The sequence below is a fragment of the Protopterus annectens genome, chromosome 2.part1, assembly GCF_019279795.1.
Source record: "Protopterus annectens isolate FY-2018-M chromosome 2.part1, PAN1.0, whole genome shotgun sequence".
NCBI lineage: Eukaryota > Metazoa > Chordata > Ceratodontiformes > Protopteridae > Protopterus > Protopterus annectens.
In genome coordinates, this window is record NC_056729.1 from 1530366533 (window position 1) to 1530393653 (window position 27121).

General features: G+C 44.4%; 1 protein-coding gene across 1 annotated transcript in view; it reads left to right on the top strand.

Annotated features, from left to right (window-relative positions):
• Positions 1 to 27121, top strand: part of PANK4 (pantothenate kinase 4 (inactive)) — a 1309469-nt gene that overhangs the window by 379479 nt on the left and 902869 nt on the right. The window contains exon 9 of the mRNA XM_044063577.1: positions 10709 to 10974. Coding sequence (XP_043919512.1) covers positions 10709 to 10974 — 266 coding nt within the window. The remainder of the gene's footprint in view (positions 1 to 10708; positions 10975 to 27121) is intronic.

Sequence of the window (27121 nt, forward strand, 5' to 3'; positions counted from 1 at the left end):
GCAGCAGCATGCAACCACAACAAGGGTCTTCCCTTCTCACAACCCACACCACCCAGACCCTAACCACAGAAGCATCAGATTATGCCTAGGGTGCACACTTGGATGGCAGGTGCAGTCAGGGCCATTGGAGCCCAAATCAGATACATCTGCACATCAACTAAAAAGAGATGCTAGCTGTTCAGCACGTTCTGACAGCTTTCAAACCCCTACTCTCCCCGGGGCCTCTAATGATCAGAACAGACGACACCACAGTGATGTGGTATATCAACAAGCAGGGAGGAACTCAGTCTTATCCTCTCTGCAGGCTTGCCTTGACCCCTTGGCACATGGCTTCAGCCATGCAAATTCACCTGCTAGCACAATTCCTGCCAGGCTCCCAAAACTCTCTGGCAGACAATTTAAGCAGAAACCTGCTAGACCTGCACGAGTGGCAGCTAGACCACAGAACCTTCAACCTTGTAACCCAGAAGTTGGGCACCCCGTAGGTGGATCTCCTTGCCTCCCGCAACAATCACCAGCTCAGCAAATTCTGCACCAGGGAACCACACAGCAAAGCCTGGAAAGTGGATGCTTTATCCTTCTAGTGGGTAAACCTTTCGATCTATGCATTTCCCCGTCTACCACTAATTTCAAGGGTACTGCTCAAAATAAGGGAGGAAAAACCAAGGGAAATCCTGATTGCCCCAGACTGGCATGCCAGCACTGGTACCCACTGCTGCGTAGTCTGTCACCCCTATCACCATGGCACCTACCTCAGATCCCAACACTACTGACCCGGAAGAATGGAGAATTCATGCATCCACAATTGCTGACCCTGAACCTGACAGCCTGGTTTATTCCCTGACCTCGCCTCCAGCTGCCAGCCTAAGCAAACAAGTCCTGAATGTTATACGTGAGGCCAGACGCCCCAGCTCTAGAAGATCTTATGCTGACAAATGGAAAAGATATTGCACATGGATCCAGGCTAAAGGAGCTGAAACAGCACAGCCCTCCCTACCTCGCATCCTGGATTACCTAGCCGACCTACTACACGGGCCTATCCTTCTCTTCTATTAAAATTCATGCCTCTGCCATACCTGCTCATTACAGCACAGAGCCACCTCTCTTCTCACACCCTCTCATCAAACAGTTCCTAAGACGGGTCAACAATTTAAGGCCACCCAGAAGAGCTCCTACCCCAGCTTGGGACCTTAACTTATGTTGGAAAAACTCACACTACCCCCGTTTGAGCCTGCAGCTTCAGCAGAGTTAAAATTGGTATCACATCAGCTAGAAGAGTTTCAGAGCTATAAACACTCATGGCTGTAGAGCCATTCATCACTATCCATGCTGACAGTGTCTCCCTCAGGACTAACCCATCTTTCATTCCTAAAGTGGTGTCCAGTGTGGCTCTCAACCAATCCGTTAATTTGCCCACCTTTTTCCCTAACCCACAAAACAAGGGGGAAAGGATTCCCCTTGTCTCTCATTCTCTCTCTTCCTCACTCCTTACATGAAATTTTTGGTATTTACTTTCTACTGGTGGTGTTCTTCCACCATAACCTAGCTTCCTGTTTGGGCGCTCCTGATAGTTGGGACAAGAAAAACTGATGTAATGTCATTGGCTGCCTGATTTATACCACTGACTACCTGATGTCAGTCCTGGAACGACAGCAGCCAATGCAGAAATACTAAGCCTCTGGTATTCGGGCTGACTGAGGGCTACCCCTGGCAGGATAACCCAAGTGTGATGACTGCAACAGTGAATACACTCGAACAACTACATTTATGGCAAGTGTACTCAATTGTACTGTCTCGCATACTCGTCCATGAAGGCCCATCTGTCAGCCAACTCTGCCTGTCTTCCTCTCAGATGGGAGGTTGGCATAATGGTTTAGGTATTTGTCTTACAGGCACAAGGTGCAGGGTTTGATTCTGACATGGGATACTTGGCTAGGCTTAAAATAGCCCACAAGGGCAGTTAGCGTAGTACTAATCTGTGAACCTGTAATTCAATTGTTGTATCCAGGCCTGAGGTCAAACAATTCCTAAAAGGAGTTCTACATCTTAGGCTGAGAAGGAAGCCCATGCCACCTACTTGGGAGCTCAGCTTTGTAATAAAAAAGCTCACTGTACCTCCTTTTGAACCAGCAGCTTCAGCAGATCTCAAATTTTGCACCTGGAAAGCCATCTTGCTACTGACTCACTTCTGCTAGAAAGATCTTAGAACAGGTCTACTCTTATATCCCAAAAAGCCAGAATACCAAAGACTCTAGACGAAAATCATGAAACCCAGAATCGCGAATTTCATAAGTAGTCTCAGGGCAACTGAATACTTGCGCAAAACAACACTAAAGCACACCACACCAGCTGAAACCCACCATGGTAGGGAGCTGTGCTCCCCCCACTTTGTACACGCACGCGCACACACACACACACACACACACACACACACACATATATATATATATATATATATATATATATATATATATATATATATATTTGTATACCAACTCCAGGATCACACTACTGCGGAGAAACTGCATAATCCCCCCCTTAGTGGACAAGTGTTAACTTGCCCTGAGAATACGTATGTGATTTGTTATTCCAGGTTTCTTGATTTTTGTCTCGGTCTTCCTGTCTTTGGTATTCTGGCTTTTCGGGATATAAAAGTAGACCCCTTAGAATTACTCATGGTCATTCCACCCTTCCTTATTTTTCACAAGAATAGAGTAACCCTGAGAGTTTTCACCCCTCTTTTATGCCTAAAGTTGTGAAGAAGATGACCCTCATCCATGCCATACAACTCTCTAGTTTCCCACCCCACAGAACAGGAGGGGAGAAGACTCCTGCACTCTTTTTAGATGACACAGACAGCTGAAGTTTTACTTCTGCAAGACCAAATCTATTCATAACTCCGAACAACTGTTTCATTCATGGACTCCAAACTGAGCCAGACATTATCTAAACAAACCATTGCCCAAACTGAGCCAGCCAGTATCTAAACAAACCATTGCAAGTGGGATCTCTAAGACTATCTCCTTTTGTTATTCTCACCATGGTTAATCCTTGCTCTCCTTCCCTCGAGCTTATTCTACTAGGGCAGTAGCATCCTCTGGGGCCTTCTACAAATTGGCCACCTGGTCCTCTGAACGCACCTTCATTAAACACTACAGAATTGATGCCATTTCAAAATCCCCGCTGCCTTTGCCAGGTCAGTCCTCCCTCCGGCCTCTTGGACACATCCTCTCTGCATAAATCGACCTCTGTTCAGCTCTGGGAATCACTCATCTATTTAGTATGCTGCAGTAGTGATTTCATTCAGGACATAGTACAGTTGTGTGAGAACTTAACCATAACAGTAGATGTCCTACTGATCAGTATCGCAGTATTCCTTCCCACTCTCCTTCCCTTCTGTTTGGGGTAACTTCTCTTCATCTCTTTCTACCCTATTTGTAGGACCCTAGAACCAAGGGGGCTTCTACCTCTTCCTACTTGGCCACCCTCAGTTGACCAGTCACTTTCTCATGGGGTCTTCAAGATGTTGGCTTGGAGATAGTCTGAGGATCTGCACGCATATGCCTACCTGTATAACCCTACACTTGCGAGCTGAGGTCATACATCAAGACGTGCATTCCAGGGAAGGTTAGGCTTTGACATTCTGGCCGGATGTCAGCACAGGTAACCCATCTGTTTAGAATACTTAAGCAGTGATCAGTAGGACATCTACTGTTATGGTAAGTTCTTACATCACTGTACTTGCCTTACTTGCCAAAAAAAAAAATACAGGATGCCTGTTAATGCTTTTAATTTTGTGGTGCAGCCTTCTGGTTTACTAGAAAAGCTCTCTTTGGAATGTGTATTATTGTAGGGTGTATGAACTGGTAAATAGTGGAGACATTCTAACATAACATCTCCTGTTGTAAAAGAAAAGGATTCACTTAAATTGAGAGTAGACTCATTTGTTAAAGCATGATCGAGCAAATCCTATGTTGTCAAGCCATTTTGTCTGATTTACTTTTTCCAAAAGAAAACCATATGAAAGATGTTGAAAAGTTGAGGAATATTCTGCTGACATTCCACCTGCTGAAAATGTGTTTCTGTATTTTTGGTGCCATTTTTTGGAGGCAGTATGTTAGCCAACCTTCATGCAGCCTAGACAGTAACTGAATTCAGAATTTGTTTGCCAAACTGGGTATATTAACACAGGTTGTTGTCAGTTGCCAGCACTAAAAGTGACTGTTAAGAAGGATGGCATGAAGTGACTTCCAGGCTTGTTCTTTTTTAATGAAAAGGAGGAATAGTTTGGCAGTGTATTATAACATTGACAGATGCCGCCCATCATTGAGCGGTGCTATTTGGGGGGGGGGGGTGAGGAGTTGAGTGAAGGATATTAGGAACACTGCATGCAGGAATGTGCATGGCATATGACGCTCACCACTGTATGTAATATTTCCCAGTGTTTGAACTCCTGTTTGTCCCCATGGATGAGTATTTCTGATTCACACTCCTGCCACACTTCCTTTTTTCAGTCATTAGAATACTACCTGGTAAGGCTGTGCTGCTTATCAAGTCATATGGCCTTTTCAATGTAGGACATCTAGGATCAGTAGAAAGAGTAGTAGGAAATGGGTTTATGAAATGGCCTTGATACCTGACCTGAGAGTCTGTAGTGAGCATGTTGCTGGTTGGGAGAGTGGTCTCTGTGTGGATGGGATGGGTGGTGCATTAACAAAAAATGATAAGACTTTTCCCAAAGTCTGTACATTAATGACATCCGTAAAGAAATTGCCTGATCATTCATGTGTTACTTGCTGGATTACTTATTGACTAGTAACCTCACTTAGTTCAGCTGTGGAATTACAGATGTTCTTCATGTTTCACTGTTGCAGTCAGTTAGTATTTCTGCGTCGGTTGCTGTCACTCCAGGACTGATGTCAGGTCGTCAGTGGTATAAAATCAGGCAGCCGATGCTATTACATCAGTCTTTCTTGCCGAGGAGCCCGAAGCAGAAGCAGTTCACACGAGTGCCGGTCGCCCGCTAAGTGAGTTTTCATTCCGAATTGAAGTTGAAGTCTTCTAAAGCTAAGCACCCCGTTGGGGATCCTTTTTTCTTGCTCTGTCAGAAAAAGTTAACAATTGTCTCACCTGTGGAAAGCAAATACCACACCTGTTTAGGCCCAGACCACGAAGTCCCTTGCTGTCGCTTTTGTGCTTTGTTCAACGCCAGAACTATATGTAGTCGGGACCTTATTGTAGTTAGATATTTTCGCTCTCAGTCCTCGAATTCCGATTATGGTTTCAGTAAGCCATCCAACTACCGATCTTCAGAAAAACTGTAAGGATAAAGACAAGAGACAGACTGCACAGATCCAAAACCGCCTCTTCCGTTAAGCTAGTCATCAGTTCTCTGGTCCTCAGTGAGGTGCTTTCGCAGCCCCCGATGCCCGCTTCTGTGGATTCGCAGGCTGCTACCGAGACCCTTTCAGAGTCTGGTATGCCGTGAGACTCTTTTTCGACTAAGGATCCTGTGGATGTCACTACCTGAGCTATGTCTGGAGCCACTGAGCAGGCATCAGCTTCTGAGGAAGTATTTTGCACTACCGATACTCGACACAAACCGACAACTTCTTTCGTGTCTTCAGTTCTTTCTAAAACTACCGAGTTTCTAAGGCCCAGCTTTCGAACTACACCCAAAAAAACGACGAACCAAGCTCAGGCACCTGCTTCCTTGCCTCAATCTCAAATGCTTAAATTGGCAGAACACCTTATTATGCTTATTAGGGGAAGCCAGGTTACCCCTTTCAAAAGAAAGAGACTTGTCCCCAGTAGTTTATCTAAACAGGAGTCCGATGACTCTGATGTTTCTGAATATGAAGACATGCAACCCCTCTCTGCTTATGCAGATTCTGATGCAGAGGAATCCATTCCTTCTGCCTCTCCACCCGAGGATTTTTCATTTGGTGAAACCGTTCTTACTTTAAGGGAGCATTTCCAATGGGAATGTCAGGACGATCCTCAGTCAAAAAAGAGACTGGGAATTCTTAGATTTACCACAGCACAGACCTTTGGCCATTCCTTCTGTCCTGGATGTTGTTGATGATGTTTTTATGAAATCCAGTTTGACTCCTTACACCCTTCCTTCTGCTCCCAGAAAAACTGGCAGGTACTACAGCATCCCTGACTCTCACAAATTCTTTTTCAAAAATCCTACTGCTGACCCAGAGGTCATCTCTGAAGTCGTCTTCTTTTTCTTTCGGCTGTTCCCATTGGGGGTCACCACAGCGGATCATCTGTTTCCATTTCTTCCTGTCTTCTGCATCTTGCTCTGTCACACCAACCACCTGCATGTCCTCTCTCACCACATCCATAAACCTTATGTTAGGCCTTCCTCTTTTCCTCTTACCTGGCATTTTCATCCTTTGCATCCTTTTCCCAATATACCCAGCATCCCTCCTCAGTACATGTCCAAACCAATGCAATCTCGCCTCTCTGGCTTTGTCTCCAAACTGTCCAACCTGGGCTGACCCTCTAATATACTTATTCCTAATCCTGTCTACCCTCGTCACACCCAGTGCAAATCTTGACATCTTTAACTCTTGCCACATCCAGCTCTGACACCTGCCTTTTTGTTAATGCCACTGTCTCCAACCCATATAACATAGCTGTCTCACTACCTTCTTGTAGACCTTCCCTTTCATCTCTCAAGTACCTAAATTAATTAAAGCAATCTCATCTAAGAATCCCACCCCCTCAGTCAGGGATTCCTGAGCTTTAGACAGATGGGGTAAAATGAATACACCTCTGCTACTCCTGCTATTAGAGCACTAAATTGTCAGTTTCACATGCTGAAATATTAGCAGCATACCATGGAACTCCTCAAACAAAAAATATCTCCCTTTCTTGCTTGTGCAGAAAATAAAGAATTACATGAGCTTATGCATTCTGCAAGCCAAGTTACTAAGCACACCTTGCAGTGTGGCTTTGATGCCCTAGAAGCTTTTTGCAGGGCAGCAGTCACTGGGTCTGACCTTAGAAGGCATGCTTGGCTTAAGGAACAGACCTTGTCAGACCATGTCAAATCAAAATTATTGGACGCACCATTGAACAAAGACAATTTGTTTGGCACCAAGGCAGAAGAGTTCTTAAAAAAGATGGAAGAAAAAGCTAAATCTATGCAGACAATTAAAGACTTTTTACAGGTCCAGCCTCCGAGGTTCAGTAGGCATTGCCCCTCCAAGCATTGGTCCTTTCCTGCTCCCTCCAGGCCAGCTCAGCCCAGACCCAGGGGGAAGCAGACCGCCCCCAGATAGCAGCCCCAGGGAATGCAGAGATCTAAGCATTGGAGTTCCTCTCCTTCAAAAACAGGGAGTGCTAAGCCACCCCCTTATGGTAAGGACTCGCTATGACTTTACACCTCCTCCAAACCAGTGAGCAGAGGCCAAAATGAAAGTCCTTTCCCTGCTCTCCATGAGTGCAATACAGCATGTTCCTGCAGACCAGATAGGCCAAGGTTTCTATTCCAGACTCTTCCTGGTACCCAGAAAAGAGGGCACCTGGCACACTGTCCTTAATCTCTATCCATTGTAAACACCTTTCTGGTGATACCAAAATTCAAAATGCTCACCCTCCAGCAGCTTCTTCCTATGCTTTACAAGGAGGCTTGGTTAGCTACCCTACACCTAAAAGAGGCCTACATACACATCCCAAGCAGGGAATCTTGTAGGAAATGTCTACATTTCAGGGCAGGATCTGTGCACTTTCAGTTCTCTCTGCTTTCCTTTTGGCTTATCCACTGCTCCCAGAGTTTTCACAAAATGCATGGCTCCAGCCATTGCTTTTTGCCGACAAAGAAATATTCAAATTTACCCCTACTTAGACGATTGCCTGATTCAGGCAAACAGTCAGGAAAAGCTGTTACAGCACCTGACCTTTGTAAACGACTTACTAACCTCCCTGGGGTATACTGTCAACTAAAAGAAATCAAAACTAGTCCCCACACAAAAAATTGTATTCCTGGGAGCAAGCCTGGACAGAGCATCCCAAATGGCATTCCTTACTCCAGATAAACAAGCCCACCTGACGGGCTACTTCTCTCAACTAGCCACCAGAACCCAGTTATCTGCAAGGAAAATCCTGCAAGCTCTAGGGTTCATGGCCTCCTGCATTGTACTCATTCCATATGCCAGACTGCATATGAGGAAACTACAATGGTACCTAAAAAGCCTATGGTGTCAACACTCTTAAGACCTAGAAACTGTCATACCAATGATACCTTGTCCAAGGAAAGATTTTCTTTTGGTGAGCAGCAGCATGCAACCACAACAAGTTACTTCCCTTCTCACAACCCCATGCCGCCCAGACCCTCACCATAGATGCATCAGACTATGCCTGGGGTACACACCTGGACGGCAGGTGCATTCAGGGCCATTGGAGCCCAAATCAAATATATCTGCACATCAGCCAAAAAAAGATGCTAGCTGGTCAGCACACCTTGACATCTTTCAGACCCCTACTGTCCCCGAGGCCTCTACTGATCAAAACAGACAACACCACAGTGATGTGGTGCATCAACAAGCAGGGAGGGACAGGCTCACCATGACCCTCTGGCACACGGCCTTAGCCATGCAACTACACCTGCTAGCACAATTCCTGCCAGGCTCCCTAAACTCTCTGGCAGACATCTTAAGCAGAAACCTGCTAGACCCACATGAGTGGCAGCTAGACCACAGAACCTTCACCCTTGTAACCCAGAAGTGGGGCACCTCAAAGGTAGACCTCTTTGCCTCCACTCCAATAATCAGCTCAGCAAATTCTGCACTAGGGAACCTCACAGCAAAGCCTGGAAAGTGGATGCTCTATCCTTCCAGTGGGTAAACCTTTCGGTCTATGTATTTCCTCCTCTACCACTCATGTCAAGGGTGCTGCTCAAAATAAGGGAGGAAAAACCGAGGGCAATCCTGATTGCCCCAGACTGGCATGCCAGCACTGGTGTACCCACTGCTGCGCAGCCTGTCACCATGACACGTACCTCAGATCCCAACACTCCTGACCCAGAAGAATGGAGAATTCATGCATCCCCAATTGCAGACACTCAACCTGGAAGCCTGGCTTATTCCCTGACCTCTTCTCAAGCTGCCAGCCTAAGCAAACAAGTCCTAGATGTTATACATGAGGCCAGATGCCCCAGCACTAGAAAATCCTATGCTGACAAGTGGAAAAGGTTTTGCACTTGGATCTAGGGTAAGGGAGCTGAAACAGCACAGCCCTCACTACCGCTCATCCTGGATTACCTAGCAGACCTACTACACAGGGGGGTCTATCTTTCTCTTCTGTTAAAATTCATGCCTCTGCCATTTCTGCTCATTACAGCACAGAGCCACCTCTCTTCTCACACCCTCTCATCAAACAGTTCCTAAGAGGGGCTAACAACTTAAGGCCACCCAGAAGAGCTCCTACCCCAGCTTGGGACCTTAACTTTGTGTTGGAAAACTCATCCTACCCCCATTTGAACCTGCAGCTTCAGCAGAGTTAAAATTCCTCTCTTGGAAAACAGCTTTGCTTCTGGGCATCACTTCAGCTAGAAGAGTTTCAGAGCTGCAAGCATTCATGGCTGTAGAGTCCTTCATCATTTTCCATGCTGACAGGGTCTCCCTCAGGACTAAACCGACCTTTATGCCTAAAGTGGTGTCCAGTGTGGCTCTCAACCAATCCATTCATTTGCCCACCTTTTTCCCTAACCCACAAAACAAGGGGGAAAGGATTCTGCACTCTCTAGATGTGCACAGACAGCTCAAATTCTATCTGGATAGGACTAAATCTTTTAGAAAAACTAACCAACTGCTAGTCAGCTTCGCAGCAGGGGCAGAGGGCAAGGCCATATCCAAACAAACAGTCTCCAAATGGATAGCATGCTGCATCCATTTCGATTGCAAACAGCACAGGAAACCGCCCCCAAAGGGGGTCAGGACACATTCCACCAGGGCAACCTCCACCTCTGCAGCTTTTCTCAGAGGGGCCCCCACTAGGGACATCCTGGAGGCTGCAACATGGACTTCTGTTCATACCTTCACCAAGCACTACCACCTGCCTATCTTCTCCAAATCCAGGGCAGGCTTTGCCACTGCAGTCTTGCAGGGCATCCTAGCCAGCCCCCAGTCTTCTTGACTGCCTCCACCCTTTTCTTCAGCTTTGGGAATCGACCCAAATGTGATGACTGCAACAGGGAAACACTAAGAACATAGTACAGTTGTGTACACTTACCGTAAATGTAGATGTTCGAGTGTATTCACTGTTGCACTCCTGGTCCCCCCGCCCCCCCCATCCCCCTTCTCTCTCTCTCTCTCTCTGTCGTCATCTCTCCTTACAGGGAATTTTTGGTATTTACTTTCTACTGGTGGTGTTCTTCCACCATAACCTAGCTCTCTATTTGGTGGCTCCTGACAGTTCGGGCAAGAAAAACTGATGTAATGGGATCGGCTGCCTGATTTTATACCACTGACAACCTGACGTCAGTCCTGGAGTGACAGCAACTGACGCAGAAATACTAAGCCTCTGGTATCTGGGCCGACTGAGGGCTGCCCCTGGCAGGATAACCCAAATGTGATGACTGCAACAGTGAATACACTCGAACATCTACATTTATGGTAAGTGTACACAACTGTACTTTTTTATTGCATCATATTTTGTGGTATGGACTAAATTGTAAAGAAAGACAGATATATAGTCTAATATGCAAGCATATGATATTAATTTGAGAAACAGATTTTTTTCTTGTCCTGTAGGTAACATACAGTTGCATCTGGTGAACATAGAGCTTACAGCTCACCTTGAAATGTTATCCCCTTCTGTCTTTCTGTCTTTTCCCACATCTACCAAGGTAGTGAAACGTGCTATTGCTAGCCAACCTGATTCACTTGATGCAGCAAAACAAGCAGAGAAGTTCCGTCAGAAATACTGGAATAAACTTCAGACCCTAAGGCACCAACCTTTGTGAGTATTTATTTACTTGTTTTTGGGCTCTGACCTGTTGATATGGGGGATGGAAAGTCCCCACCATTCATCTTCCCTAGTGACCCATTTATTTGGCATGAGCTGTGTCCCATCATTTGGTGTCCTTTCTGTGGGACACTGTCTTTTTCAACTCCTGTAATAGGCTTGACCAATTTGGGGGGAGAATAGAGGAGATGGTGGTCCTAGAGCTTCACTGAGTCTCAGTCATACTGCATGATTCAGGATTTATTTTCTTTATGTGCTTACTTCCTGGTTTTGTTCGGTATGCAGTGCTGCAGATGCGGTTGTACTGTTCTCCACATGTATACCCTGAAATGTTCACTGATATACTGGTGTATTTGAATGCCTGCTTATATCACACCCCTTGTCTCCACTTGGGGTTGAATGTGGTAGTGCTTCATTTCTTACCTTCTCCCATGACAGAGCGGGTTAACCGCTGCTTATAGCTTTTTTTTAACCCGTCTTCACTCTAAAGCACCTGACTGAAGTTGACTGTGTGTATTTGCAAACCCTGCATGTCTTTGCCAGTAGAGTAACTAGTTTGAATGTGTACACACTAACACGTGTAAGATGGGACTTCTTAGACTTGATGTTGGTGTCGCCTGAGGTACAGTGACATTAGTCAGACTGGACAGCTAAGCAGTACAGTTGTACTATAACTAGAAACATCTGAACAACATACTTCTGTCTGACAGATTGTAGCTAACAGCAGCAGACATTTACTACAAAGTAAGGCAATCAAACGTGATTATCACAGCTAAGGATGATGCTTTCTGTTGGTTCTCTAAGGAATGTAATCTCTGTAAAGTCTTAATGAGTCTGATGGCTTTACCAGTGCCTTAAACAGTGAATGTATCTGCTAACAGTGCCCAATGACCATGTGTGAAGCAGTCCTGTTATTTTAGTAGCAGAAAAATGTGACCATTACTGTTTCTGAATGTTTTATACAGCTTTAAAAAGTAAAACAGAAAAACTATTCTGGTCTGCTGTGCGCAGATTGGAATTAAAGCCTACTTAGCTATTTATGTATAAAGTACTTATTTCCTCTTTTCAGTATATTCTAGGAAACGTTGAACTAATTGTGTTTCATCCCTGGTATGGGAACCAAGGGGTGAAGGTGCTTGTATAGTCCCTATTGGAAAACTTTGAATTGAGGCATGTCATTGACAAGGTTTGCTGTTAGATACTGAATCATCTCAAAAGTTTGATTACAGAAGACTGGATAATTGAAGACTGTCTTTAACATAAATAACAGAGATATCATTGAGTAGTGTTCATATCCTTGCTTCGATCTAGCTATAGTACTTCTGTGAGGTGTTCACCTTCTGGTTTGTACAGTTATCCCACTCCATAAGGGGAGATCCACCTTGGATCCCAGGAACTACCGTCCCATCAGTCTGACGAGCCTGATCTGCAAGGGCATGGAACGCATTATCATGGAACTTATAAACCGAGACAATGGCAAACTTCAAACACTGGAACCCACCCAGTTTGGGTTTGTGAAGGGTCGATCTTGTCTCCTGAACCTGATTGGCTTCTCGAATCAGTCTCCAGAGCTGTGGACAAGGGTAAGGAGGTCCGCACAGCCTATCTGGACCTCGCCAAGGCCTTCGACACCATCCCCCACTCTGGAATCATAGATAAACTTACTAAGCTGGGCATAAATCCCTACGTCACCCGATGGGTTGCCAACTGGCTTACTGACAGAACCCAGACTGTAAAAGTAGCCAACTCCAAATCCAGCTCCAGACAAGTGACAAGTTGAGTACCTCAGGGTTCAGTCCTGGGACCACTCTTGTTTGGCATCTACTTCTCTGAAGTACAGGCCAACACTAAGGGTCTCTGGCTAACAAAGTTTGCAGATGACTGCAAACTGGGAGCCATTATTGAATCCCCAAATGATGTGGATATTCTACAAAAGGGCCTTACAAAACAGATGCCTGATGCCAGAGCCATGGGCTCAAGCTTAATGCCAAGAAATGTATAGTTATCCCCTTTGGAAAAAAAACATGCACCCATGCATTACCACATAGGTGGCAGTTCACTAAACATCGAAAGTGTGATGAGAGACTTAGGGACACAGGTGGGGTCTCACCTTCGATAACCACATTGCCACAACAGTCAGGAAATCCTATGTGGCACACCTCATCACTAAGGGTTTTCATCCAGAAAAAAGGAGATCATTGTTCCACTGTACTCATCCCTCATTAGACCCATTATAAAGTATAATGCCCCATTTAGTATGTACCTCACAAGACATCTGCAACAGCTGGAAAGGCCACAGAAATACCTCACTAAAAGAATCACAGGCCTAAAGCAGATGCCATATGCTGACCGTCTAAAAACTCCAGCTATACTCTGTGGCATATCGTGTACTCAGAGGCGATCTCTGCTTAACATACAAGGCCATGTCAAACCCTGAGCTGTTGGACATGCACCTCTTAAAGAAATCCCAATCCCTCAGAGCCACACGCTCCAGGGATCTAAACCTTGTCATCACAATGAACAAAACATGCTCGAGGGATAGGTTCCTGACCCAGAGACTCCCCATACTCTGGAAGAGATTGCCCATGCATGTCAAGCAGAGGCCTCCTTGGCCCTCTTCAAAAGGAACCTTGATGAGTGGATGGGAGATGAGAAATTCACCCCGAGGATCATGTCAGTCACCCTGCTATACAGGGGTCCAGGGAAGTAAATATTGTGGAAAGAAATCCAGGGAATTGTTATGGCTAGGCTTGTATAGGCCCTAGGGCTGATAGCCAAGTACCAACCTATGAACTATAAATTCTTTAGGCTGTCTCACATTGCATAGTACTGCAGTTTCAGAAGGATTTGAATTGGGGAAGGGAAATAGGATCTGGAAATTACTCAGAGATGGAAAAGTACATCATCATATAATACATTTCCAGTTTAATTCATTGTTTGAGTAATGTGCAAGTTAAAAATGTATTGTCCTGTAGCACAGTGGTGTGATAGTGATTTGCGTTGCTGCCACACAGTGCTTAGGTCCTTACCTCTCAACTTCTTTGGTCAAGAAATCTGGACAAAACCAAAAATGGTGGGTGGGATACAAAGTCCTAATATCGGGGTCAAATTTTAATTACTACTCCTAGAAATAAGAAAGTTCATAGAGTACCGTGCTTTGGATTTGTCATATATTTTCTGAATAATATGAAGTCTGAAACTCAAATATCTGACATTATTTACTGATTTTAGTCCTGAACAAATTGCTAAAAAGCCACACATTTTAAAAGGAACACACCAAAAATATCAGGCAAAAATTTGGACTTTCTGTTAAAATCTAGGTAATTGAGAAGTATGCTTGCTTGCTTGGATGTCTTCTGGAATCTCTGCATACTGTCATTGTGCCCGTGTGGATTTTCACCACAGGCTTTTCATGTGTTTTGTCATCCCAGAAAATGTAGGTAGATGAAACAACAGCACTTCATCTCCCAGAACCAAAGATAGGAAATCCAGGAAAAAAACTAGATGCAAACAAGGATAAAGAAAAACCTAAGGGGAAGTGAAAACAGAAAGGGGTCTCCAAGAAGTCCTGTAAGCGGTTTCCGGATACTTCCCCGTCTTTGGAATCAGATCCAGGGATACTAAGGCAGAGCAGACAGTCTGTCACCACCGTATATCTCCATCTTGTCCCAGCCCCAGACTTCACTCTCCTATTCTTAATGAAAAACACTACTCCAGACCATCGTTGGTGGCATCATTGCCCCAGTCTTCGAGGAGTTTGACCAAACAAGAGTTATCTCTGTACCATCCTCTGGGAATGTACTGAGTGCTGGTATGTCTACCTCTCCTTTATGCTCCTTTCCGGTACCAGTTTGCTCGTTTGCACAGATAGCTTCACCTCTGATCTGCCCCAGAGCACCTTTGTCAGAGCCAATAGTTTAGGTAACTTCACCGACTGATTCCCTTCTTTTGGTCTGACCTTTTTGGATCTGAAAGAGTCTCGGAGCTGAAGCTTTGGTGTCTGGGCGTATGGGAGGGTTTGACCTTGACATTGTCAGAGCCATCTCTTCCCCTTGGACTTCAAAGCTAGATAATTGAGCTCAGTCTCTGGTTTGAGACCCATCCGTTCCAAGGTCTCCATTCTGTCCAAGGTCAGGAGGGAGCCTACCGAATCAGTGGCTTCTTCAGCCTTTGAGGCTTTCCATCAGGTACTGTTGAAGTAGAGAGAAAATATGCTTCCTTCAATGTCTCCGTCATCTGATCCCCAGCTTGGGTCAGCTTCTGTGTCTCATTCTTCTGTCAGACACTGACAGTTGGTCCCATAGGCTTCCCGGGTTTCCAGATATGCTAGATCCCATTCTGATTCTGAACCCGCTGATATTCCCCCTCAGTTTACAGAAAACTGACATGCAAAAGGAAGCACCAAGACTCTTCACCTGAGTCTGTCATGGAAGATATGAATTTGGATGAGGTTGAAGATGGTCCAAGATTCCCCTCTGAGGACATCACATTTGGCAAGATTTTGTTATTGATGAAACAGAGAGGGGGGATGGTCCAAAATTAACCCTTCTTCTGATGAATCTGTTCCTGGAAGCCTTTGGGTCCAGCTCATCTTTTTCCTGGGTGGTGCTACCCATTGATCCACTCATTAATCTGATGGCTTAATGGGCATGGAAGGACCATAACATGGTGGAACCTATACCCACAAAACCAGACAAAATTCTTTTTGCCCCCGCAAACAGGAAACATTAGAGCAGAGATCTTCCGGTAAGTGGGATGGTTGTAGTAGCGGCCAAGAACAAGTAACTATTCATAGAGTTCCTCTGTCCACCCCCCAAATAGAGAGTCTATGGCAATGAACAGCTTTGGGAAATGGACTTGTGCTTCAGTGATCTTTGCTGTCAGTGTGCTGAATTATCTTGCTCAGGTCACCAGATTTCAGAGAGACTTGACAAAGGACATTTCGAAGTCTCTCTTGGGGTAATTACCAGCAAATGTCCAGAAGAATGTGGATTCCCAGCTGTCCACCCTCCAAACTTCATCAAATGTTGCCATGCAACTTCTGTCGTATGCAGGTGATGTTACAGCTAGGGCTGTAGGTAGTGACATTACCATTCACCAGCATGCCTAGATGCACCTCTGTGTTTTTGTGGAAAGCTTCAGGACTTCCTTCATTAATGCCCCTTGCAATGGGTGTACTCTGTTCAAACCCAAAATTAAAGAAACACTTGCCAGACGTCAGCAAGATGTTAAGACAGTCTCTGCAGTAGGCATCCACTTCTTCATGCCCCAGAGATCCTACTCTAGGAATCAGCGAGCTTAAAAGAGGATGCAGTTCAGGTGATAGTCCTTATCAAGAAACTCCTGGAGAAATAGACCCTCTCATGGCAGAGGAGGAGGCAGTGGTAATGGACTTCACCCCCGGGGCAGGGGCAAACCACAGGATCAGGGCTTTCATGGATCTTCCTAAGAGCCCTTTTAGTGTCCCTGAAGGTTTGCCCAACTGCTGCACTCTGGTGGCAGAAGGTGGATATTTATCTTTGCACCAATAAGCCTGCTAAAACATAACCATAGATTCATGGATGCTAAACATTATCTAGAGAGGATGTTCTTCATGTTTCACTGTTGCAGTCATTACATTTGGGTTATCTGCTTGCAGGTAGCCCTCAGCCGGCCTGATTATCAAAGTCTTGGGTCCTCCGTCAGTTGCTGTCTCATCTTCCATGACGTCAAGTAGTCAGGGGTATAAAGCATGCAGCCGATGCCATTACATCAGTCTTTCTTGCCATGCGGTGCCCGAAGCAGAAGCAGTTTGCAAGTGCCGGTCGGCCGACTCCTGTAATTTTTGTTTTCGAGTTTCAGAACCGAAGTCTTCAAAAAGCTAAATACCCTGTTTGGGGATCCTTTTTCTTGCTCTAAACCGATGTCAGTAAAAGTCAACAATTGTATTTCTTGTGGAAAGCAAATGCCTCATAAAGATTTTCATTCGTACTGCATTCCTTACTTAGGCCCAGACCACGACATCCCTCGATGTCGGTTTTGTGCCTTATTCAAGCCTTGAACTATTCATCGTCGGTTCATTTTTGCATCAAACTACTTCGGTACTCAGTTTAATTATTCAGAAATGGCTCTGGTAAGCCATCCGACTACCGACATTCCGAAAAAACGTAAAGACAGAGTCAGACTGCATAGGTCCAAAGCTATCAATGACGCTTCCGTTAAGCTAGTCACCAGTTCACTGGTACTCAGGCACTTTCGCAGCCCCTGATACCCGCTACTTCAGATTCGCAGGCCTCTACTGAGATCCATTCGGAGTCCGGTATGCTGCGAGATGCTTCTTCGACTGTGGAACCGGCGGATGTCTACCTTGGATGGGTCTGGAACCGCAGTGCAGGCACCGGCTTCTGAGGGTATATTCAGGCCTACTGACTTGCATATCAAACCAACGCCATCTTCTTCTTCAAGGCCTAAAACTCGATCCACTCCTAGAAAACAGACGTCCAAACTGCACGGTCAGGCCCATATGCCTAAAAAAACAAATGATAATGGCTGAACACCTTATTACTCTAATTAAGGGAAGCCAGGCTTCTTCCTCTAAGAGACCTAGAACTGATTTTCCTTCTGATCAGGATTCTGAAATTTCTGTTTCTTCTGATGACCAGGCTTTGCCCTTATCTACCTATGAGGATTCTGATGCAGAGGACTCCATATCCTCTGCTTCCCCTCCAGAAGATTTTTCTTTTGGTGAAACTTCACTCTTAGGGAGCATTTCCACTGGGAAAGCCAGGATTACTCTGACTCCAAAAAGAGGCTTAGGGAATTCTTACTGCTTCCTCAACACAGGCCTTTAGCTATCCCTCCTGAACTGGACATTGTAGGTGATGCCTTCTTGGAATCTAGCCAGGCCCCAGACACTCTTCTTCCGGCTCCCAGGAAACCTGACAGGTATTAGAGTACCTGACTCTCACAAGTTCCTCTTTAAGAATCCCACTGCGGACCCAGAGACCATTTCACAGGGACATTAAGGCTACTACTGCCAAAAACCCTACCCCCTCTGATAGAGATTCCAGGGCCCTGGACAGATGGGGTAACACTTTTGCTACTTTGGCCATTAGGGCCTTAAACTGTCAGTTTCATATGTTCAGTAACATATTATTGGATTACTTAAACAGAAAATGATGTTGATTCCTGACTGTGCTGAAAATAAAGCATTACAGGATTTATTGCATTCTGCTGAACAAGTTGGTAAACATACTTTGCAATGTAGTTTTGACTCCTTAGAGGCATCTTGCAGGGCTGCTGTCACTGGGTCTGTTCTTAGAAGGCATGCTTGGCTTAAGGAGCAAACATTGCCAGATCATGTTAAAGCTAAATTACTGGATGCTCCCTTAAACCAAGATCGCCTGTTTGGCAGCAAAGCAGAAGTACTTAGAAAGATGGAGGAAAAAGCTAAATCTATGCAAACTGTTAAAGATTTCCTGCAAATACAGCCTCCCAGATTTAGTAGGCATTGGCCTTCTAAGAATTGGTCCTTTCCTGTCTCCTCCAGGCCTTCAGTCCAAACCCAGGAACAGCAGACCACCTAGACTACAGTCTCAAGGTACTCACAGGCCTAAGCAGTGGGGGGCTCCCACTTCCAAAGCTGGAAGTAGTAAAACACCCTTCTATGGTAAACTGTCACAATGACTCAACGTTAAACTTTCCAAGCCCTGCTGAACTTGACTGCTCCTTTAGGGGGAAAGATCGCCCTGCATGCAAAAAAACTGGGAACTCATTACCCAAGACAAATGGGTTTTAAATATAGTTTCCCAAAGATACAGATTCCACTTCCACACCTTACCAACCCCAAACGGTTGGCCAGACCTACCCCCAAATCAGTGGGCAGAGGCTCAACAGCAGGTTCTCTCTCTGTTAAGTATCAGAGCTATTCGACCTGTCCCAGAAGAGGAATGGGGACAATGTTTTTACTCAAGACTTTTCCTGGTACCCAGAAAAGATGACTCCTGGGGTCCTATCCTGGACCTGTCTATCCTAAACACCTTTTTGGTAATCCCAAAATTCAAAATGCTAACTCTTCATCAGCTGCTTCCCATGCTAGGCAAAAATGTCTGGTTGGCAACAGTGGACTTAAAGCTTACTGGCACATCCCAAAAAGGGAATCTTGCAGAAAATAACTACGCTTCAGAGCAGGCTACATGCACGATCAGTTCTCTGCACTGCCCTTTGGCTTATATACAGTGCCAAGGGTATTCACAAAGTGCCAGGCTCCAGTCATTGCATTCTGCAGGCAAAGAAATATTCAAATATACCCATACCTGGACGATTGTCTAATTCAGGCAGAAAGCTAGGACATACTATTAAATTATCTGGCATTTGTAAAGAAACTGCTAACCTCACTGGGGTACACCATAAACGAAAAGAAATCCCACCTTGTACCCTGTCAACAAATTGTATTCCTGGGAGCAAGCTTGAATACTACTTCCCGGATGGCTTTCCTCACACCAGAGAAACAAGTTTATTTGACAGCCTACTTCAAACTACTGGCCACAAAGACCCAGCTGTCTGCAAGGAAAATACTGCAAGCCCTGGGGTTCATGGCCTCTTGCATCCTACTAATTCCATATGAAAGACTGCATATGAGGAAACTACAATGGTATCTAAAATGCCTATGGTGCCAACATTCCGGGACCTGGAATCAATGATTTCTATCATTCCTTGTATAAAGACAGAGTTCCTTTGGTGGGCAGAAGCCTGCCATCAAAACAAGGGACTGCCATTCACTCTACCCCCTGCCGCCCAAACCCTAACAACAGAAGCATCAGACTATGCATGGGGGGGGGGGCTCACTTGGCAGGGCAGTGCATTCAGGGCAAATGGAACCTGAGTCAATTGCACCTGCATATCAATCAAAAAGAAATGTTAGCTGTACAGAATTCTCTGACAGCCTTCAAGGACTACATTCTTCTAGGACAATTATTGGTAAAGACGGACAACACCACTGTTATGTGGTACATAAACAAGCAGGGGGGAACCCACTCATACCCTGTCTGCAGACTAGCCATGGCTCTGTGGAACACAGCTTTGAGCTACCAAGTGCACCTACAAGCTCAATTCCTGCCAGGCAAGCTAAATTCACTGGCAGACGACCTAAGCAGAAATCTCATGGACCTACACGAGTGGAAACTGGAGCCAAAGATATTAAACATTTTGAGAAAGAAATGGGGGAGCCCAGAGATAGACCTGTTCGCCTCCCCTCAGAACTACCAGTTGGACAAATTCTGCACAAGGACTCCCCACAGACAAGCTTGGAAAGTGGATTCCCTGTCCTTCACCTGAGAAAGCCTCTCAGTTTATGCCTCTCCTCTCGAAAGTTCTACTAAAGATCAAACAGGACAAACCAAGGACAATACTCATTGCACCAGACTGGCCACGCCAACACTGGTACCCCCTCTTGCGCAGTATGTCATTGCTGAAACCATGGCACCTGCCTCAGACCCCTTCTTTGCTGTCCCAGCAGGAGGGCCAGATTCTGCACTCCCAGCTTCAAGCCCTGAACCTTGCAGCGTGGCTAATTACCTGAGTTCTCCAATTCCATCCCTCAGCAAGCAAGTGCTGGATGTTATTCTGGAGGCAAGGAGGCCTAGTACTAGAAAATCCTATGCTGAAAAGTGGAAAAGATTCTATTCCTGGAGCCAAACTCAGGGGATGGGCACAACAGTGCCCAGTTTACCGCATATTCTTCAATACTTAGCAGAGATGCTTCACAAGGGCCTTTCCTTCTCTTCTATTAAAATTCATGCCTCAGCCATTTCAGCACTTTGTAATGCTGAGCCCACCCCTCTTCTGTCACTCCCTGCTGAAGCAATTCCTCAGAGGGGCCAAAAATTTAAGACCACCCAGGAGAGCCCCTACTCCAGCCTGGGACCTTAACTTTGTATTGGAAAAGCTCACTCTGCTTCCATTTGAGCCAGCTGCAACTGCAGAGTTGAAATTACTTTCTTGGAAAACAGCATTCCTTCTAGCCATCACTTCAGCAAGAAGAGTGTCTGAATTACAGGCCCTCATGGCAGTGGAGCCCTTCATCATCTTCCATGTGGACAGGGTGTCCCTCAGGACCAATCCTTCCTTTATGCCCAAGGTGGTATCCAGTGTGGCCCTTAATCAGTCCATTCATTTGCCAACCTTCTTTTCTAATCGACAGAACAAAGGAGAATGAATACTGCACTCTTTGGACGTGCACAGACAACTTAGATTTTATTTGGACAGGACTAAACCTCTCAGGAAAACTGAACAGCTGCTAGTTGCATTTCAAAGCAAACCATTTCTAAGTAGATAGGCCAATGCATTCATTTCTGCTACAAGCACCGTGGAAAACCTACCCCACAGGGGGGATAAGATCCCATTCCACCAGGGCTGCATCTACTTCTCAGAGGTGTTCCTACCAGGGACATCCTTGAAGCTGCTACCTGGAGTTCTGTACAAACCTTCACCAAGCATTACCACTTGCCAATTTTTTTCAAAATCCAGAGCTGGTTTTGCCACTGCAGTCTTGCAGGGCCTAATAGCTGGTCCTAATGCTCTCTAATTGCCTCCTCCCTTCCTTAGCTTTGGGACTCTACCCAAATGTAATGACTGCAACAGTGAAACATGAAGAACGTGGTACAGTTGTATACACTTACCATAAATGTAGATGTTAGAGTGTATTCATTGTTGCAGTCCTAGTTACCCTCCCTCCAGTCCCCTGATTTCTGTTGACTATACCTCTCTTCTTGTTTACTGTATTTAAGCTTTCTGGTGTATTTGCTTTTTGTTGGAGGTGTAACCTTGTATATAATTGCTTCTCATTATGGGGGTACCTGACCTCTGGGGCAAGAAAAACTGATGTAATGGCGTCAGCTGCATGCTTTATACCCCTGACTACCTGACGTCATGGAAGATGAGGCAGCAACCGATGCAGGACCCAAGACTTTGATAATCATGCCGGCTGAGGGCTGCCTGCAAGCAGATAACCCAAATGTAATGACTGCAACAATTAATACACTCTAACATCTACATTTATGGTAAGTGTACACAACTGTACTTTTTCTATACCATTTCCCTTTCACCTGCCAAAAGGAAAAATAGTTCCTGACAGCCCACCCAGCCTACGGGAACTTGCATCAGCAAAGATTTCCAAGCTGCTTGAAAAAAGTCATCCAACTGGTCCTCACAGACGAGATAGAAACTAGAGTTTACTTACAGTTCTTTTTAGTACCCAAGAAAATGGTAGATCTCAGGCCCATTTTAAACCTCAGTCATTTAATCAGTATGTCAAGCAGACAAAATTCCGGATGGTCACGTTAGTCAATTTTGCCTTTACTGAGACAGGGCAGTTGGATGTGCTCAAATGACCTCAAGGATAAGCTATGTAATATTTGACTGAAAATGATTGGGTAGATTGTAAGTGATATATAATGTTTGCAGCTGGGAGTGTGTCCGTATGGTTTGTGATGTAAAATGCTTGCAGCTAGTTTTGATGATGAGATATTGCTATTGCCAGCTATACCAGCAGAAGTTGGGCAGCGGATGTGTGACAAATGCCAGCACAGCTAGTTGGAATTTAGTAAAGAATTGTATGTTTGAATATCGAACTGATTTAGTACACATGCTTGTGATGAAAATGTATTTGTAACGTTGCTTGTGTTAATATACCAACAGTGGGCCCTGCTGGACAGAAAAAGAAATATACATGTATTATTGTAACAGTTTAAATGTATATGTTTTAATGGAGAATACTGGAAGAGAAGAGGTTAATCTCAAACTTTGAAAATAAGTTTGAAATTAAATTACCTGGCTTAGCATTCTCAAAGCAGTAGACAAAATGTTTGTACTAGGATGCTTCCTGCAAAGTCATGGTAGTGGTAGCATCTCACTTGCTCATACCAGGGATCCATGTTTTCCCATATCTCGATGATTGGCTACTCAAAGCTACAACCGACAGTTTCTTATCGCACAACCAGGACCTGTTGCTGTGACTGTTGCAGAAGCTAGGGATCACCATTAGCATCTCGAAGATCCAGCTTACCCCTTCTCAACCAGTAGAATTTGTCAGATGCCACCTGGACACAAACTTAGATTGCCCATCTTCCAGTGTCCAGAGTTCTTTCTCTTCTCTTTGCTATGAAAGTTGTTCACCACCTCTGCCCTCCAGTAAGGTTGGTCTTTTGATTGTTGGGTCTTATGGCTTCCACAGTCCTCATGATCTCTCTTGCCTGATACTTTGAGGGGCCTTCAGTGGACTTTAGTGGTACAGTGGTCTCAGTCCATCCACTGCACCCCAAAATAAAATTAACTCAGATCTGCAGACGGTGTATATCTTGTGGATAATGTCTCCTTCAGTGATAAAAAAATGGCCATTCCGAACAAGTTCCCCAGTGGCCGTTGTGACAGCACATGCTCCCTTCTAGGGTGGGGGTGACATTTTAAAGGGAAGACTGTTCAGTGAACATGGTCATATATAGAGGCGAGTCTTCACTTCAGTGTTCTGGAGATTAGGGCAGTCGCCCTGGTATTGTATGCCTTTCAGGACAGTATCCCCAGAGGTGTGATTCAGGTATGGACAGACAACTAATCAGTAGTCTGGTACAGCAACTGTAATTCTCATTTTGTCTGCTCCTCAGAAATAGTCAACCCAAAATATTTACAAGAGTAAATGGAAACCTTTCGCTGTTTGGGCATCCAACCAAGAGTTTGGTCTGTACTCCACTTCTGTTGTAGATATTTTGCAGTTTCATTTTTTGTTGGAAGCAGGGTCTAGCTACTTCACTGTAAAAGTACAGTGAGGCTGCCTTTTCCAATTAACACAATGGATCCTTCTTTGTCTTCCTATTTAGGACCCCCCTTGTCTCTGGGTTTTAAATATAGTCTTATACTAAGTAAACCATGATTTAAAGACATTGTCATCTGCAGATCTGAAGTACATACCTTGGAAAACAGATTTTATGATGGCTATTACTACAGCCAGAAGGATTTCAGAACTACTTATTTATTGACATTTGTTTACCGGTAAAGTCCATCTAGGCACAGGTGCCCCTTTTCAGAGGAGGCCCAGTGAGAAATGCTCAAAGGTATCATATTTAATGCAATCTGTATTTAGCATAACAAATTTTATAATGCAGTTTCACTGTACATAGCATAATAGCCAGTATAATATTTGTATTGATATTCACAAACATTACAAACCTTGTACTGAGATTTTACAGAGAAAAGAATGTTATATAAGGTAGATAGGCATAGTTTAAGAAGTACAGCAGAGTTGGGTATTGGAGGAGATTAGCAAATTTGAGTGTTAACAGAGAAGTAGTAATGGAATAGTAATTTGGTTATACTAATTAGAAGTTGGTATAGTAGTTTAAGTAGTCCAGTAAAGTGGGGTGTTAAGAAGGGGATAAGCAGGTTAAGTGGTTTAAAGGGAGGTATAAGAAAGGTGAATGAAAGTTGTTAGAGAGCTATGTTCTAGATGAGGAGCAAGGACAAAGCTAGGAGGCAGAGAAGAAGTCTTTTAGTAATGGTTTGAAAAGATGAAGGTGTGCAATAGACCTGATTGATCTAGGAATTTTTATCCTAAGTTCTAATTACATTATTGAAATAGACTGACCTCAGCAGCCCTTTGTAGTTTGTAGATGGTAAGCAGTTATTTATTTGACCGAAAGGGACAATTTGAAAGATAGTGTTGGAGTAGTTGTCTAAATGCTTGGCAGACAGATGGGGTATGGATGATTTTATAGATTAAGATGAGCTGCGTACAAGATAGTGTTGAGGAAGCTTGAGGCATTTGGCTGTTTTTAGTGCTAAACTGTTAAGTACAGTAAGGTTTGTAGGAAGTGAATCTGGCGACTTTGTTGTAGCACTGTTCAAGTTTAGAACTAAGTGAGGCTGTAGGTTGGTCATCATAGGGGCTCCATATAGAGAAGGTAAGTGGCAACTAGAGTTACATTGGTAGAGTCTGTAAGGAAGTTCTTTACTGATTTTTTTTATGCTGTTGTGGATATGTAAATGGAATTTAAGATTGCCATGGATTGTTCATAGGTTGGTACTAGGCTATCTGCCCTAGGGCCTATACAAGCCTAGCCATAACAATTCCCTGGCTATTTCTTCCCACTCAACTTCCCTGGACTCCTGTCTAGCAGGGCGACTGACGTGATCCCGGGGTGAATTTCCTTTCTCCCATCCAATCTTCAAGGTTCCTTTTGAAGAGGGCCAAAGAGGCGCTCTGCTTACATGTATGGGCAGTCTATTCCAGAGTCTGGGGAGTCTCTGGGTCAGGAACCTATCCCTCCAGCATGTTTTGTTTATTGTGATGACAAGGTTTAGATCCCTGGAGCGTGTGGCTCTGAGGAATTGGGATTTCTTTAAGTGTAGCATGTCCAATAGCTCTGGGTTTGGCATGGCCTTGTATGTTAAGCAGAGATCGCCTCTGAGTAGACGATATGCTACAGAGAATTACTGGGTTTTTTTAAGGCGGTCAACGTAGGGCATCTGCTTTAGGCCTGTGATTCTTTTAGTGAGGTATTTCTGCGGCCTTTCCAGTTGTTGCAGATGTCTTGAGAGGTACATACCAAACGGAGCGTTGTATTCTATAATGGGTCTAATGAGGGATGACTACAGTTGGGACAATGACCTCCTTTTTTCTGGATGAAAAGCCCTTAGTGATGAGGTGTGCCACATAGAAGGATTTCCTGACTGTTGTGGCGATGTGGTTATTGAAGGTGAGACCGTTGTCCACCTGTGTCCCTAAGTCTCTTACCACACTTTCGGTGTTTAGTGTACTGCCACCTATGTGGTAATTCACGGGTACACGTTTTTTCCCAAAGGCGATAACTATACATTTCTTGGCATTGAGCTTGAGCCAATGGCTCTGGCACCAAGCATCTGTTTCTGTAAGGCCCTTTTGTAGAGTATCCACATCATTTGGGGATTCAATAATGGCTCCCAGTTTGTAGTCATCTGTTAACTTTGTTAGCCAGAGTCCCTTAGTGTTGGCCTGTACTTCAGAGAAGTAGATGCCAAACAATGCCACGTAGATTTGTATGTGGAGTAAATTTAGTTGTGGTATTGTTTAAGAAAGAAATTTCGAAGTTTTTTTTTTTTTTTTTTTTTTTTTTTTATGGAAATGACATTTTGGAAAAAAAGAGAAGTAATTTAGTTTTTTTGGGGATTTAATAGCAGGTGATTATCCTATAGCTAACTTTCAACAACAGAGTTATAGGCTTCTTGTGTAATTCTCTGAAGATGTATAAGGCTGTCAAAAATGCATATTAGAGTAGGTTCATTAGCATATTGTATGAGAGAAGTTGGCTGAGAGAATTTATATAAATTGTTAATGAATGTATCGGAGTACAAGGTCGAGAATGGAGTCCTGTTGAACACTAGTATTGACAGGAAAGGAGAAAAAGTGGGGAGCCATTAAACAGACTGGTATCTATCAGTAAGTAGTTGTTAAACCATGGAAGTGTGGGTCGTGATAGCCTGAGGAAAGACAGTTGATAGAGGAGTTTTGGTGAGAGACTAGATCAGAAGCTTTAGAGTGAGCAGTGAGGAAACATGTTTGCCTTTGTCTCTGACTTTGCTAATAGTATCTGTGAAAGTTAATAAGACTATGGTAGTGCTGTGGGCAGAGCTTTTCCTGAAGAATATGTTGAAGCTGCTTGTGTATGCACTTCTCCAGAATTTGTGACAAATGGGATAATAGAATGATGTGTCTGAAACTGGTTGTATCAGATTAAGTTCCTCCTTTATGAACTGGGATCATGAAGAATTTTCCGTAGAGAAGGAATGTATAATCCCTTGATGGATTTGTTAATTAGAAGAGACACAGGATAAGTTTTGGACTGGCAGGCAGTTTGAGGTATTCTGGTGAGGGATTATCTACTGAAGAAAAACAGGGTTTCAGTTTGAGGTAGTGATTTCATGTAGGAAGTTGAGATTGGTTTGGGGGTGAAACAGGGGGTGTTTGCTGTCTGAGGAGAGGGCATGCCATGATTGTTGGGAGGAAAATCTTTAGTAAAGGCTTTAATGCTTTTCTATAAGATGTGTGTTAAACTGAGCAGTTGTTTCAAAGGGAGTATTATTTGGGGCAGGATTAGGATTGGTGGATGTTCCAGGGAGGAGTAAGGCCAGAATT